The sequence below is a fragment of the Cucurbitaria berberidis genome (assembly GCF_010015615.1).
Source record: "Cucurbitaria berberidis CBS 394.84 unplaced genomic scaffold K460scaffold_2, whole genome shotgun sequence".
Lineage (NCBI taxonomy): Eukaryota > Fungi > Ascomycota > Dothideomycetes > Pleosporales > Cucurbitariaceae > Cucurbitaria > Cucurbitaria berberidis.
This window is the reverse complement of record NW_024468936.1, coordinates 331,409-343,211: the sequence shown is the minus strand read 5'-3', so window position 1 is coordinate 343,211 and position 11,803 is coordinate 331,409. Positions and strand designations below refer to the sequence as shown.

At 52.5% G+C, this 11,803-nt stretch overlaps 5 protein-coding genes across 5 annotated transcripts; 2 read left to right on the top strand and 3 right to left on the bottom strand.

Moving 5' to 3' along the window:
* Nucleotides 1-657: 657 nt before the first annotated feature.
* On the top strand, nt 658-3,736 carry K460DRAFT_51453 (uncharacterized protein). The gene is made up of 2 exons (XM_040938480.1): nt 658-975; nt 1,027-3,736. Exons 1-2 carry the CDS (start codon nt 747-749, stop codon nt 3,615-3,617), a joined length of 2,820 nt encoding a protein of 939 aa, XP_040789553.1. The 5' UTR covers nt 658-746; the 3' UTR covers nt 3,618-3,736.
* Nucleotides 3,737-4,628: 892 nt separating this feature from the next.
* On the bottom strand, nt 4,629-5,104 carry K460DRAFT_402356 (ribonuclease-domain-containing protein; the record flags this gene model as incomplete). Its single annotated transcript, XM_040936520.1, has 2 exons — nt 4,629-4,738; nt 4,792-5,104. 2 exons carry the CDS (start codon nt 5,102-5,104, stop codon nt 4,629-4,631), a joined length of 423 nt encoding a protein of 140 aa, XP_040789552.1.
* A 1,692-nt stretch (nt 5,105-6,796) lies between these two features.
* On the bottom strand, nt 6,797-8,320 carry K460DRAFT_363103 (uncharacterized protein). Its single transcript, XM_040932758.1, has one exon. It carries the CDS (start codon nt 8,108-8,110, stop codon nt 7,076-7,078), a length of 1,035 nt encoding a protein of 344 aa, XP_040789551.1. The 5' UTR covers nt 8,111-8,320; the 3' UTR covers nt 6,797-7,075.
* Nucleotides 8,321-8,528: 208 nt separating this feature from the next.
* On the top strand, nt 8,529-9,808 carry K460DRAFT_383511 (uncharacterized protein; the record flags this gene model as incomplete). The annotated part of the gene is made up of 1 exon (XM_040935454.1): nt 8,529-9,808. Exon 1 carries the CDS (start codon nt 8,636-8,638, stop codon nt 9,806-9,808), a length of 1,173 nt encoding a protein of 390 aa, XP_040789550.1. The 5' UTR covers nt 8,529-8,635.
* Nucleotides 9,809-10,232: 424 nt separating this feature from the next.
* Nucleotides 10,233-11,707, bottom strand: K460DRAFT_278504 (uncharacterized protein; the record flags this gene model as incomplete). The annotated part of the gene is made up of 3 exons (XM_040928261.1): nt 10,233-10,901; nt 10,957-11,062; nt 11,115-11,707. 3 exons carry the CDS (start codon nt 11,705-11,707, stop codon nt 10,233-10,235), a joined length of 1,368 nt encoding a protein of 455 aa, XP_040789549.1.
* Nucleotides 11,708-11,803: the final 96 nt, after the last annotated feature.

Genomic DNA, 11,803 nt, shown 5'->3' with positions numbered 1-11,803 from the left:
CCCAACGCTCGTTCCGTATGAAGAATGACGTAGCACAACACGCGCGGTTGATAAGCGCCGGTCCCACATTGGTTGAGCCTCATATTAGCACCGACAGGGGTGTGTGGTTCAGCAGCAGATAAGACTGAACAACTTCACAGACAGGATCCATGTCTGTGAAAGTTACTGTGTTCGAGCTAGATAATCCGCGAATCCTCATTCGAACGACGGCATGGGGGTCATCAAGGCGGTGAAAAGGACTGGTGCTCGTTGACCGCTTTGGACCGATCCGTGATCCCGAACGGCCCTTTTTGATAGAGTTTCACGGGGTCTGCGAATACTGAAGCCAATGATGGAGGCGCTCGGGAACGGGAAAGTTGTACCGGACTGGGATGTGCATGCAGTTTCGGGCGAAGTTCTGTCGAGTTAGGTGCGAAGATTGTCCGAGCGAGTTGCGTATCTTGCTGAAGGGAGCACAAAGCAGGAAAATCTGGACGATCAAAGGGCCGTTGTAAGTCGGTCGACTGCGTACTGTCTTTAGGGGGGTATCGAAGTCATATTGTAGTAATAACTGTCGGGTTGGCTGCATGGATGTTGTCACATGTAGCTAGGACGGCTTGGCCTTCCCCGCTTTCGAACCTGGGGTGTGAAACTAATGCCGCCGGCGCGGGGTGTGCATATCAGCACCAACTTTCTCCATGGTCGTTGCAATCTCCTCGTGGTTTATCCTCTTTTCGCCATAGAGTCCGGGTCGCACGCAACTAACCATGAATTTCGTCGACGTTCAACCGAAGTCGTTCCTCGATTATGCATGGACGTCGCCCACGCCGGCGTCGGCCATGGGCGCCACGAAGCCTTCGAAGACGAGCAGGAAGCAGAACCGATGCTGTGATCAATGTCGCAAGGGGAAGAGAGCGTGCGACGCGGCCATCCTGGAGGACACCTTGCTGGATACTAATAAGTCTAGTGGGAACCCAACGGTGTTCCACTATAGTGGTAAGCCACGCTTCGTCAAAGGGACACGATAGGCAGCAATTGACCATCTAGATGTCTACGGGCCTCTGGCTTCATGCGCAAACTGCGAGAAAACGAAGAAAAATTGCACTTTTGAATGGCTTCGGTCGCAACGTGTGTTGCAGGCGGCACAGCCACCACAGAGTGCAGCACCGCCAGCAAAACGTCGTCGAACGCAAAGCAGCTCCTCTGGCGGATTGCAGGTAAAACGAGAGGCTACTCCGCAGGCGCATGTTATGAAATCCGACAGTCAACCGGATACAGGGTATGACGTAGATCCCGTGCCACAGATCAATCCGATAGAGCTGGGGATAACTTTCGGTGACTTTCCAAGCGGGATATCGACTCTCGATTCCAGTTCCCTATCCTGGTTCCAGTCTGCCCCCTCCATTTCCCCCGGCAAAGCTGAACAGGACGAAAGAGATGGTTTCAGCTATTTGAGTGAACCATTTGAGGACAGCCAGGCTACACTCCATTGCGACTCGGGCAAAGGATCATCGATAGACACGTTATCGGAAGGGGCTGACGACGCCATCGCAATTGAGAGTCCCTACGAAGCGTATCCAGAACACGACGATACGAGCACGGTTGCCCCCAAGACGAGCCGCGCTATCATGCGCGTCAATCGAAAACGACGTCGTCGCACACCAGAACCGGTCTCAATTGGTTCGCTCCCTTGTCCACCAATACCGTTTGTAAACGACTTGAATTCGGCAATAAACAAGGCGTGTTTGACTGAAGGCTTGCTGAAGATCTATCATGACAGTTTCGAAAACGCCCTTGCCTGTTGGCTGACCGAGCGAACGTGCCCGAATACTGCAAGGGTTGATATAACGATAGGCAATAAAGCGAATACCTCTCCGGATTGGAATCGCATGTATTATCGAGTATTTCGGCTTGATCGTCTAGCTGCATCAATCAGAGGAAGGCAGCTCACCTTCGCCGAGGACAGAGCGGCAAGCAAGGCCCTTAACATGGCGATTTACGCGTTTGCTAGTCAGTGGGCACAGTCCAGCCAAAGGAGCAGAGCAAAGTATCCATTCCATAGTAATGGTGCAAATGGAGTGTTCGATTCCGGGAACAACGAAAGTGTGCCAGAGGGGATCGAGTTCGATCGAGCACTCCAGATTTCTGCATGGCATGAGGCTCGCGGTGCACTGCAAGCCGCTGGAGAAATCGAATCGTTTCGGGTGGTGCTAGCAGAGATTGTCTTTGCCTTGACGCAAAAGCCTATCGAAGACGACGAAGGCAGACAGGAGCGTGTGAAAGAGCCGGATCAGCATCAGCAAACGGAGGTAGGAGTGCCAGAAAGAGGTGGGCAAGAACCGAAAATGCCACTAGATGCTGAGGATCAAGATATGGACGAATGTGAGGATTTGTTGTCCAAAATGAACCTCGCAATGGATACGGAAGGGCCTCCAGTACATCTAGAGAAGGGCCTCCGTTTGATACACTCACTAAGGTCGAGGATGGCGATACGTGGGGATAAATCGCGGACGGCTCCAAGAGCTTCGCGTTGCGGAAAGAAGTATCGTCCATCAGCTGGCCGCCTTGAAAGTGAGGATCGCGCAACAGTCGATTTGCTCTTCTGGCTGGGAGTCATGTTCGACACCCTATCAGCAGCAATGCATAAGCGACCTTTGGTGGTGTCAGATGAAGACAGCGACATGGTACTCAACGAAAACAGGGAAGTGGCAGACTTGAACAGTAATAGTACTGACCTTGTTCCAATGGAACAGAGTGACGCCCATTGGGACGACTATCTCTTCGCTTGTCAGCACGCACGAATGCAAGATGCTCCCACCAGATGGCCGTGTTCTTTCGACCAAGCCGCCGCTGTATTGTGCGATGCCGCTCCAGTCAAGGTATTGCTGTTCAGGAGAATTACTAGGATCCAAACCCTCCTCGCCCGAAATGCCCGGGGGGAAGAGATCGAAAAAGCTCTGAACGCAGCGCTAGACGTGTGTGACCACTGGAGCCGCCTATACGCGCCCTTCATCCAGGATTGCATCAATGCCCATGACGACCTACCCTTCCGCATACAGTCCTGGTACATCTGCCTGACTAGCCACTGGCATCTCGCAACGCTCCTTCTAGCGGATCTCATCGAGATTGTAGACGAATCTGACCTTGGGATTGAGGAAGCGCAGAATCGACGCATCTCAGCTGGCTATGTAGCGAGCTTCCGCGAGAGGAATTGCTGGACGCTATCAGATATAGCGAGTTGCGCATGCCCACGAGACGATGCTCCGTTCCCGCAATCACGAGATTTCCATTTTGCAATCACGCAGGGGGCCCTTCTAACAGAGCCGTGGACTGCGGTACTGATTCGCGCATTTGCGAAGGCAGGCGTCGTGTTGCTTGAGTCTGAGACGATGTTGCCATCCTGTCTTGATGAGGAGGACACGTTTCGACGAGCTGACAATTGCGTGCGAGCACTGTGGTATCTAGGCAGAAAGTCGGATATGGCTCTTTCAGCAGCAACGATATTGGGAGATGCCTTGAAGCAGAGGCGCCAAAGTGCTCGAGAGAAAGTGGACGCCATGAGTGCCTTCCTAGAAGATGAGCTATGGCATGGCTTTGAGGGACTAAATGGGGCGTTTGGGATAGGCTGCGAGTCCTGAAATTTAGAAGCCCAGTTCTTCAGTACTAGGACACGTCCTGGTACGAGCATTGACATCCTCAAAACAGAGTGCATGATAGGTACGAGACGTGATGAGTAGAGTTGAGCCAGAGGCGCTCAAGTTCCAAGGTTCCGCTAAGCTATGGCATGCACCAGACTTCGCGCTTGGAGAGCACGCGGATTCGACTTAATCCACGACTCAACGCACCAGTACCACATCCCTAGGGGTACTTCTTAATTAAGACTTCTGTCTACATTGCTGTATGGTTGACTGAGTATCGATTGTCATCCGACAGTTCCACGCGGCGTCGAGGAAATACCAGCACGTCTCACTAGTCCCAGGCGCCGATCCATCTCTATGCAACAAACTCGCGTCAGAAAATCGTAGAACGGCCTCCTTGGTGGTCATTCACTGTTGGATTACATTTATCTCAACACGGAAGGCCTATTTTGACCCACTCATCCGCGACACTACTCAAGACACACGAAACGCGCCAAGGCCGCTATGATGCCTCTGCGAAGACCAAAGGGCGCTGAGTGCATTGATCTGACAGAGGGGTGATCTCCGGATACTGTAATGTTCGTCTTTATTGATCTCAACAATCTAATGGACATTGGTAGCTGCGATTTTGGATAACCTTTCAATTGCAAGAAGCCTTCGGTGCTGGATACCTTCTTTCCCCGGCACTTTTGCAGGTATTTGCACACTTCTGACCTATCTCATGTATCTTTAAGCGATGCTGTTCGCTCGCCTAGTCGCTCACCGAGTTCTTTCAATGAGCCATCGAGCATTCAAAGATTCGAATAACGGAGGTCTCATTCAACTGTCTCCTCAGTCTCACGTTACATTGGCAGATACTCGACTCTGGTACAGTCATTTAGTGCTTATCATTCAATCGTATCTCGTTGGTAGAACGATGGATCTAGGATCTAGCTTAGAATCGCATCGATATGTCCCCAACGATCCCTCGTTACGTACAAGCCCTCAGCCCGTTCTCCATCAAGACACCTTCTACCACCCGCTGCATTTCACAAAGTTGTTACCACTTGCGCCAGTGTGGGTGATCTCTCCAGCACGGGCTCCATTGGTGTTGAAGATGACTCTGTCAGCACCGGGAGAACCTACATTAACTGGTCAGTATACAAGCTACTTCAACATGTTTGGGGTGATTTACCTCCTGTATAAACACCGGATGTCTTTACTGGGAACTCCTGCCAGGGCCCGGAAGCAATAAAGGCAAACCCTTCGCGATTGTTGTACTTATGAGGATAGGTAGAGCTGCCGGCTGTGGTTCCTTGTTTGTAGTGATTGAATCCAGCAGCGCGTGCTGCAGATAGCTGTGCGCTGGTGTAGCATGTGGAACCACACCTGACAAAGCACTGCCTTGCCTCGAGTTGGTTCTCAACTGGAGCTTCAGTGATGACGGAGGTAGGGAGAGCAAGAGTGACCGGCGCAATGAAGAGAAGGAGGGTTGAGAGAAACTTCATGATGGCGACTATAGAAGCAGAAATTGCGAGCGAATGGCTTTCTTGTCTGATGTAACGAGGGATCGGATGGGTTATCGAGCACACACTGAGGAAGCGCACACCATCCCCTCTTTATACTCACGATCTACAAACAACATAGCGGTCGACTCCGAACCTCTTCAGCTCTATCCTGGACGATCTCATACCAAATAGATTAATTCAGGGCGCTAAGCTGATCAAGCTTCGCCAGCTATTGCCAGAAGCAACACTTACTCCGTGAGGGCCTACGGTAATGTCTCCGGCAAGGGTATCAGCCTATCACAGTAGTAACTCCATATAAACACTCGTCCTAATTCTGCAGCTGGAAACTCAGCGGGGCGACCGCGCTACTTCACCCCTCGAAGCACCTCCTCACGTTGGGCTTTCTGATTCGCCCAAACACTGCCTCCTTGCGTGCAAACCCAATGCAGGACTTACCGGGAAATCACGATGCTCGTATACCAAGGCCTGAACTTTGCGCCGATCAGGAAGGTACAAAGAATGATTCGCCGGAGACTAAAACGATGCGTTTCATGCTTCTTATCGCCGGGTTTTGTGTCGTCGAGCACATGTGCGCTTTTGATAGGCTGTGTGTGGCTGTTGATCGACAGGGAAGCTCGGGAACTAGCACCCGATCCGGGAGGTGGATCGGTCTTGGTGTAGTTATACATGTATACGAGCAGATTAACCACGGTAACTGCGGATAGTGTTGAGTAGACGGTAAGTACGCGAAGAGGAATGTCGGCCAGCACTGAAGGTAGTTATGCTGAGGAGAAACCTCCACGTCTGTTCCAATTCGACAAGTAGGTCAGATTCTACTAAAGTATGCTGGTACTGGGACTGGATATTGTGGGTGTATTTATGTATTGAGAGTCTGGAATGTCTTCGACTGCAGTTCTCGGAGAGCGTTAGTGTACGAAGCTAGCTATAGTATTACACTGCTACTCGGTGTTGACCTATAAACCCGCACTTGTATATATTAGAGTTCAAACTATGGGGCGAAGTAGAGGTGTCGGAGTATCGAAGAACGCTATTTATTACTACCTTATGGACCAGCCATCATATCATTTAAATTTAACTTCCTACACAATACAAAAAAGCTAAGGACCACTCTTTCTTGGTCAACCAACACCTAAGTACCCGAAACATACCCATCATCATTTCTCAACCCCCTAATACGACAAATCATGCAAATCCCGGGCTGTCTGTCGGCCGCCCACTTGAACTTATATCTCGCACAGTTTCTTGGACTGAAACCAGGGTCGATTCTCGGGCAATTTACGAACCAGTGGTGCGCGACGCAGTTGCATTGAGTCCATTTACGCTTCCATTCTGTGCACATGTTTGAGGTCGTACTACGTATAGATTGGTGGAGTCGGATTGTTTTGAGCGGTTGACTGGTGATATCGAGGTGCGTTGTCGAGTTTGCTTAGTGTAGTTGTTTGGATATTTGAAATACTTGAGAGTTTGGTGGAGTTTATGGAATGGCCGTCTATAATTTTAGGTGTACTTTGTAAGAGTAAGGTAGAATTGCTAGGGAGGGTTTATATTTAAAGTTACAATCACACAATGGCATACCGGAAGTAACATTGACGTGACTTGCAATCACAGTGGTCTACGACATTGAAATTCAGTATGGAAGCAGCAAGCTTATTGCTCTGGTTCTGAAGAAGCGCAACGTGATAGATTTAACGGTCCTCTTGTCACTCTGTAGGCTTGTCACTGAAAGCTAAGCACATGGCCATCTATAAATCTACCAACGCAGTAAACTACCTATACTGCAAATAGCTTGGAAATAAATAGAAAGTGTCCATATCTAACTTTCTTGAAATGAACAAACTAGATGGTATCATTGTTTTAAAAAACCGGCTTCCGCAGATCTGATCCACTTAAAGGCCATTCAAAAGTCTCGGGTAGTCTTTCTTCCCGCCAATGCCCACGATTCCCCACATCCTACACAGTCCTCCTCCAAGCATCAGCCAACTGCGCCCCACCAGCAACCATCCCACAAGCCCCGACCCCCCAATCGCTCAGCAAGCCCTCTTCCACCGACCAATGCAGCGTCATTGGCGCATACGCAAGGTTAGAAACGAGATCCTTGTACCATAGCCATTTCTCCAGCTTCTCCGCGCTGATCCTCTCTTCTATCTTGATCTTATCTTCCTTCTCACCGTCATCACCAGGAGGAGTCTGAGTTAGGTCCTGAGAAGGAGATGGATAGTACCGCGCAACACCCAGCCTGACCAACTCAACCCCCACATACGCAGCCCACAGCTGCGAACTCCACATCCACCACTTATTCTCCCTGGCCTTGCCTACGTCGCCCGTCCACCGCGCGCTCGTCAAAGCCCCCTTGGAGCTCAAATATGCGCCGTTCTCGAATACTTGGCACCCCACGCAAGACGCGATGGCCGTCCACGTTAGGCCGCGTAGGACGTGCTCTTTCCTACTTGCGTCGGCGGGTAGCGGCTCGAGGTAGGTTGCTCGCGCCCACGTGTACAGGCCCAACATACTCCACATGCGCACAAAGACGCGATAATCGGATATGGTATCTGCTATGGCTTTTGAGCTGCCGACTGTCATGGCGAGAAGCTTTGTGCTGGTCGGTGCGGGGAGGGTTGCGATGAGCGTTTCGCCGGGGAGGAGGATGCCGTTTGCTTTCTCGGCTATGTCGACGGCGACGTTTGCTAGTTTCTTCTCAAGCAGGCGGGAGAGGAGGGCGTGGACGAGGGTTAGCGTGTAGGAGGTTGTGCAGAGGAGGACGTCGGTGTCGCCGGGTGTGGATAGGAGCTTTGAAAGGCGCAGGAGGGTGCTGTCTGTTGAGCGGGCGGCTTTTGCGAGGTATCTGAGGAGGAGGAACCGCAGTCTTTGGAGCAGTGTAGGGCATATTGGAGGCTTTGGCGTCTTATCAGGTGGAGGTATTGCGGGCTCGGTGAGGATATCGCGGTCGCTAGGGATTGTCGTTGTCGCAGGATGTGAGTCCTCCATCTTTGTCTAGAATTGAGTTTTCCCTCGCAACACGCAATTAAGTCCCCGAGAACAATTCCTTTGTCGCGTTGTCAAGTCTGTGGAAGGTTGAAGCGAAAATAGATCGACGCGGTTTGGCCGAGGTCGCTCGGAATTGCTGAAGCGCGTCATTGTCATGGGGGCCCCCACGTGTACTCCACGTTCTTGCATGTGATGTTGGACCCTGAAGCATTAAAAGCATCCCTTGAGCTCGAGTTCTAGTCTTCAACGCGTCTTCCAAGCAACAATCAATGAATATGCAATGATCGGTCAGAAAATTATCAAACAGATAACATCAAGTTTCATCTCGTAGCGAGGTTTTGACCTCAAAAACCCTGAAATGTCTGACAGAACATCCCTGTCCATATAACGCGCTTCCCCAGATCACCCCACTCCATGTAACAACAAGGCAGTGGGTCTCAAGAGCAGCATCTCCCCCTCCTCCATGACCTCTCTTCCTCCCAGTAAACGTTCAAACAGAACGACCCTCACCCCAATTCCTCCGCAATGTCTCCACCCGAGCCCGTACGCCGCCCAACCTACCCTCTCGCACATGCCTTCCGCCGCAAACCACGACGCCTGCCGCTGGTCCTGCGCTTCGCAAAAGGCGCAGTTCACGACATCATCCTCGTCCCCGTGCTCCTGCACTCGCTCTTCACCGTGCTGATTGTCTACATCGACACGCGCTATGTGGACAGCATCTCCATTCCCGCCACCATCATCCCCTCGCTCTCCATCGTCGTAGGACTGATGCTTGTATTCCGCAACAGCACAAGCTACGATCGTTTCTGGACGGGGCGAAACTGCCTGACGACCATCGGTACCAGCGTGCGCAACCTGGCGCGAATATCTCTCGTGAACTCGCGGGGGAAAGATGGGGAGACTACCATGGCGGAGAGGAGGGACACAGAGAGGATTGTGCGCGTGCTGATCGCCGTGCTGTACGCGATCAAGCATAATTTGCGTGCAGAGTTCAATATCCCGCCTGCGAGTCTGGCGTCGTTGCCGCCCCAGCCCAATCCGTATGCGAGATCGACGCCTGTGTCCAGGAGACCGAGTTATGTCGACCACACGGTGTCTTCGCCCGCCACGCCTTCGATGAACACACCGCTGCTATCTCGATCCGGGTCCACGCTGCACAATGGCGACGACACAATCCCCACTAAGAAAGACGAGTACGTGTCCCTGCTGCCAGAGGGCTTGATGGGGTATGAAGACCAGGGACTAGGTCTGCCGCTGCAGTTAACGATACTGGTCGAGGGCTACTTGCGACGAGGCTACGACCGCGGCTGGTTCCACGGCCCCCTCGCGTCGCAAATGACTGTGCAGCTCAACTCGCTCGTCGACGCGTACGGCCGCATGGAGACGATTCGCTCCACGCCCCTGCCTATCGCGCACCTCATCCACCAGAAGCAAGTTCTCGCGCTTTTTACGTGCGTGCTGCCGTTTGCGATTGTGGACGATTATCGGTGGTGGAGTGTCCTGGTTGTGGCCATTGTTGCATTTACGCTGTACGGTATAGAAGGTATTGGTGTCCAGCTCGAAGACCCCTTCGGCTACGATAAGAATGACATCAAAATGGACGGCATCATTGAAGACACGCGGCAGGAGGTCATGGTGTTGCTTGAAGAGTGGAAAGCGAATCATGAAGGGAGGGCCATGGGTGGCATGTTCGACTGATGATCATTCACGAGATACAGCTATGCACAGCGAGTTCAGCTAATCGCGTATACCCCTTAGTGATTGAGTTTTTTAATGTGGAGCGAAGCATTATTCTCAGACTGTTCTGGAGCGTATATATGATTGCCGTAGATACGTATATGGCGTTTATTTGTGCCTGCTCAGCAACAAGATAGTAATGATGGATGTAAAAAGCAAAGAGCGCGTGTCAATCCCTTTCCGCCAACCCATGAAGCAGATACTTGATACAATACATTAGGGCCCCTCTTCCGTCCCTCCTTGGCTATATCGCATGCAAATGATATATCTCGACCGTAACTTTCGTAAGCTCCATGGCGCCAATGTACGCCAGGAGATGCAAGATTGGAAAGGAAGCAAAATCAACCGATCAGTCACCGCGCGCGTACACACTTCCTCTTCTCGCCTAATTAAACTGCACCGGTGGTAGACTGGGCGCCCCACTACTTCCCGAATCCGATCCTGGCGAAGCATCCCTGAGGCGATTGCCCGCTGCCCTTCCCGCGCTGCCGTCCAAGACAAACGGTCCGGCGTCGTTGCGTGGTGTCATGGGTCCGTCATGTGCGCGATCCGGCAGTAGTCCGTCGTGGTGCGTTGGGTACAGAGGCGATAGCCCCGAGAACTCATTCGACCCAGAGACGTTTATCGTCACCGGCTGCGTGACAGAAGAAGTTACAGGCGTTAGATGGCGGTCTGGTGTTTCCGGAAGAGGCTGATTTGCGATCCCATTGAGCGATTCCGTGATGCTGATATTCGAGATGGCGTGTTGCAGGTCCGACAGGTCCACTCCACCATCCAGCTCGTTGCCGTTGATGGGTGCTATCGACGCCCGGGGCGTCACGTGGCGATCTCCCTGCTCGTTGTCGACTTTGGCAGTCGCGTCACCGTTCACTGGTTCGCCTTCCTCAGCCCAATCTTCAAAGTCGCCAATGTCCTCGGCGTCTTCTTCGAGATCAGCGACGGCCCTGCAGTTGGGGCATAGGAAGGTTGGCCACGTTGGCCCATTCAAGATGGGACGGATGCACTTGTAGTGCCACACATGCGAGCAGGGTGCCACGAACAAGGATTGGCAAGGCTAAAAGCTATGATCAGTATGGAGCATTATTACATGGTCACACGCGAGTACCTACTGCTATTGACATGAGGCAAATGGCGCACTCGGAAGTATGCGTGGACGCAGTGTCGCCTTCTTTCTTGCTCTTGGCGAGGTTCCGCAGCCGCTGGTGTGTTTGTTTGCTACTATGGTCAGCGGTCGGCTGGTAGCGCGTGCGTTGTGTACTAAACTCACTTGAACGTGTTAAGCCCCTGCTGCCAGCCGCGGTTGCACTCGACACGGATCTTTACACACCGGAAGATCATTTCTTCACCCCCTCGGAAATCGATGCCCAGTTGGACAATGTCGCCATCCTTTATTCTGAACGGCTTGGACTCGACGTTGGGCTGACTTAAACGTATGTGATTCAAGAAGGTACCTGACGAGCTCTTCACGTCCTTTATATACCAGCTGCCGTCTTTGCACCACAGCTCGCAATGTTTCCTGCTGACCACCTTGGACTTGAAGCCGACTGCCGCCGCAGAGGGCGTGTTTGAAGGCACCTCTGGCAAGTTGTCTCGCTCCGAGTATCGTCCTACACGGATCACGGCAGAGTCGTCGGGGAGCGTGCGTGTGATGGTGGGGAACTGCAGCGAAGGTCTGCCAGCTCGGGGATCTTGGTGGGGGATGAAGCGAATGGAGGGGAGGTGCTTGGTAGCTGCCGTGCCGTCTACGCCATTCTCAGCAGGGTCTCCACTGGCGGGGCCTGGTGTTGACGTTGGCGTTGGCCCCGTGTTGTTGCGCACCGTGAGCTGCGGCGAGGCCATCTCTGCGCGGGTTCTCGTCATGTTTGTTGTGGGAGAGGCGGGCGGCGAATGGCTTGGTAGCGGCGGCAGGTGGGCGTCGGACGTCTGTCGTCTCGAGGGGAGAGGCGGACGAGGAGT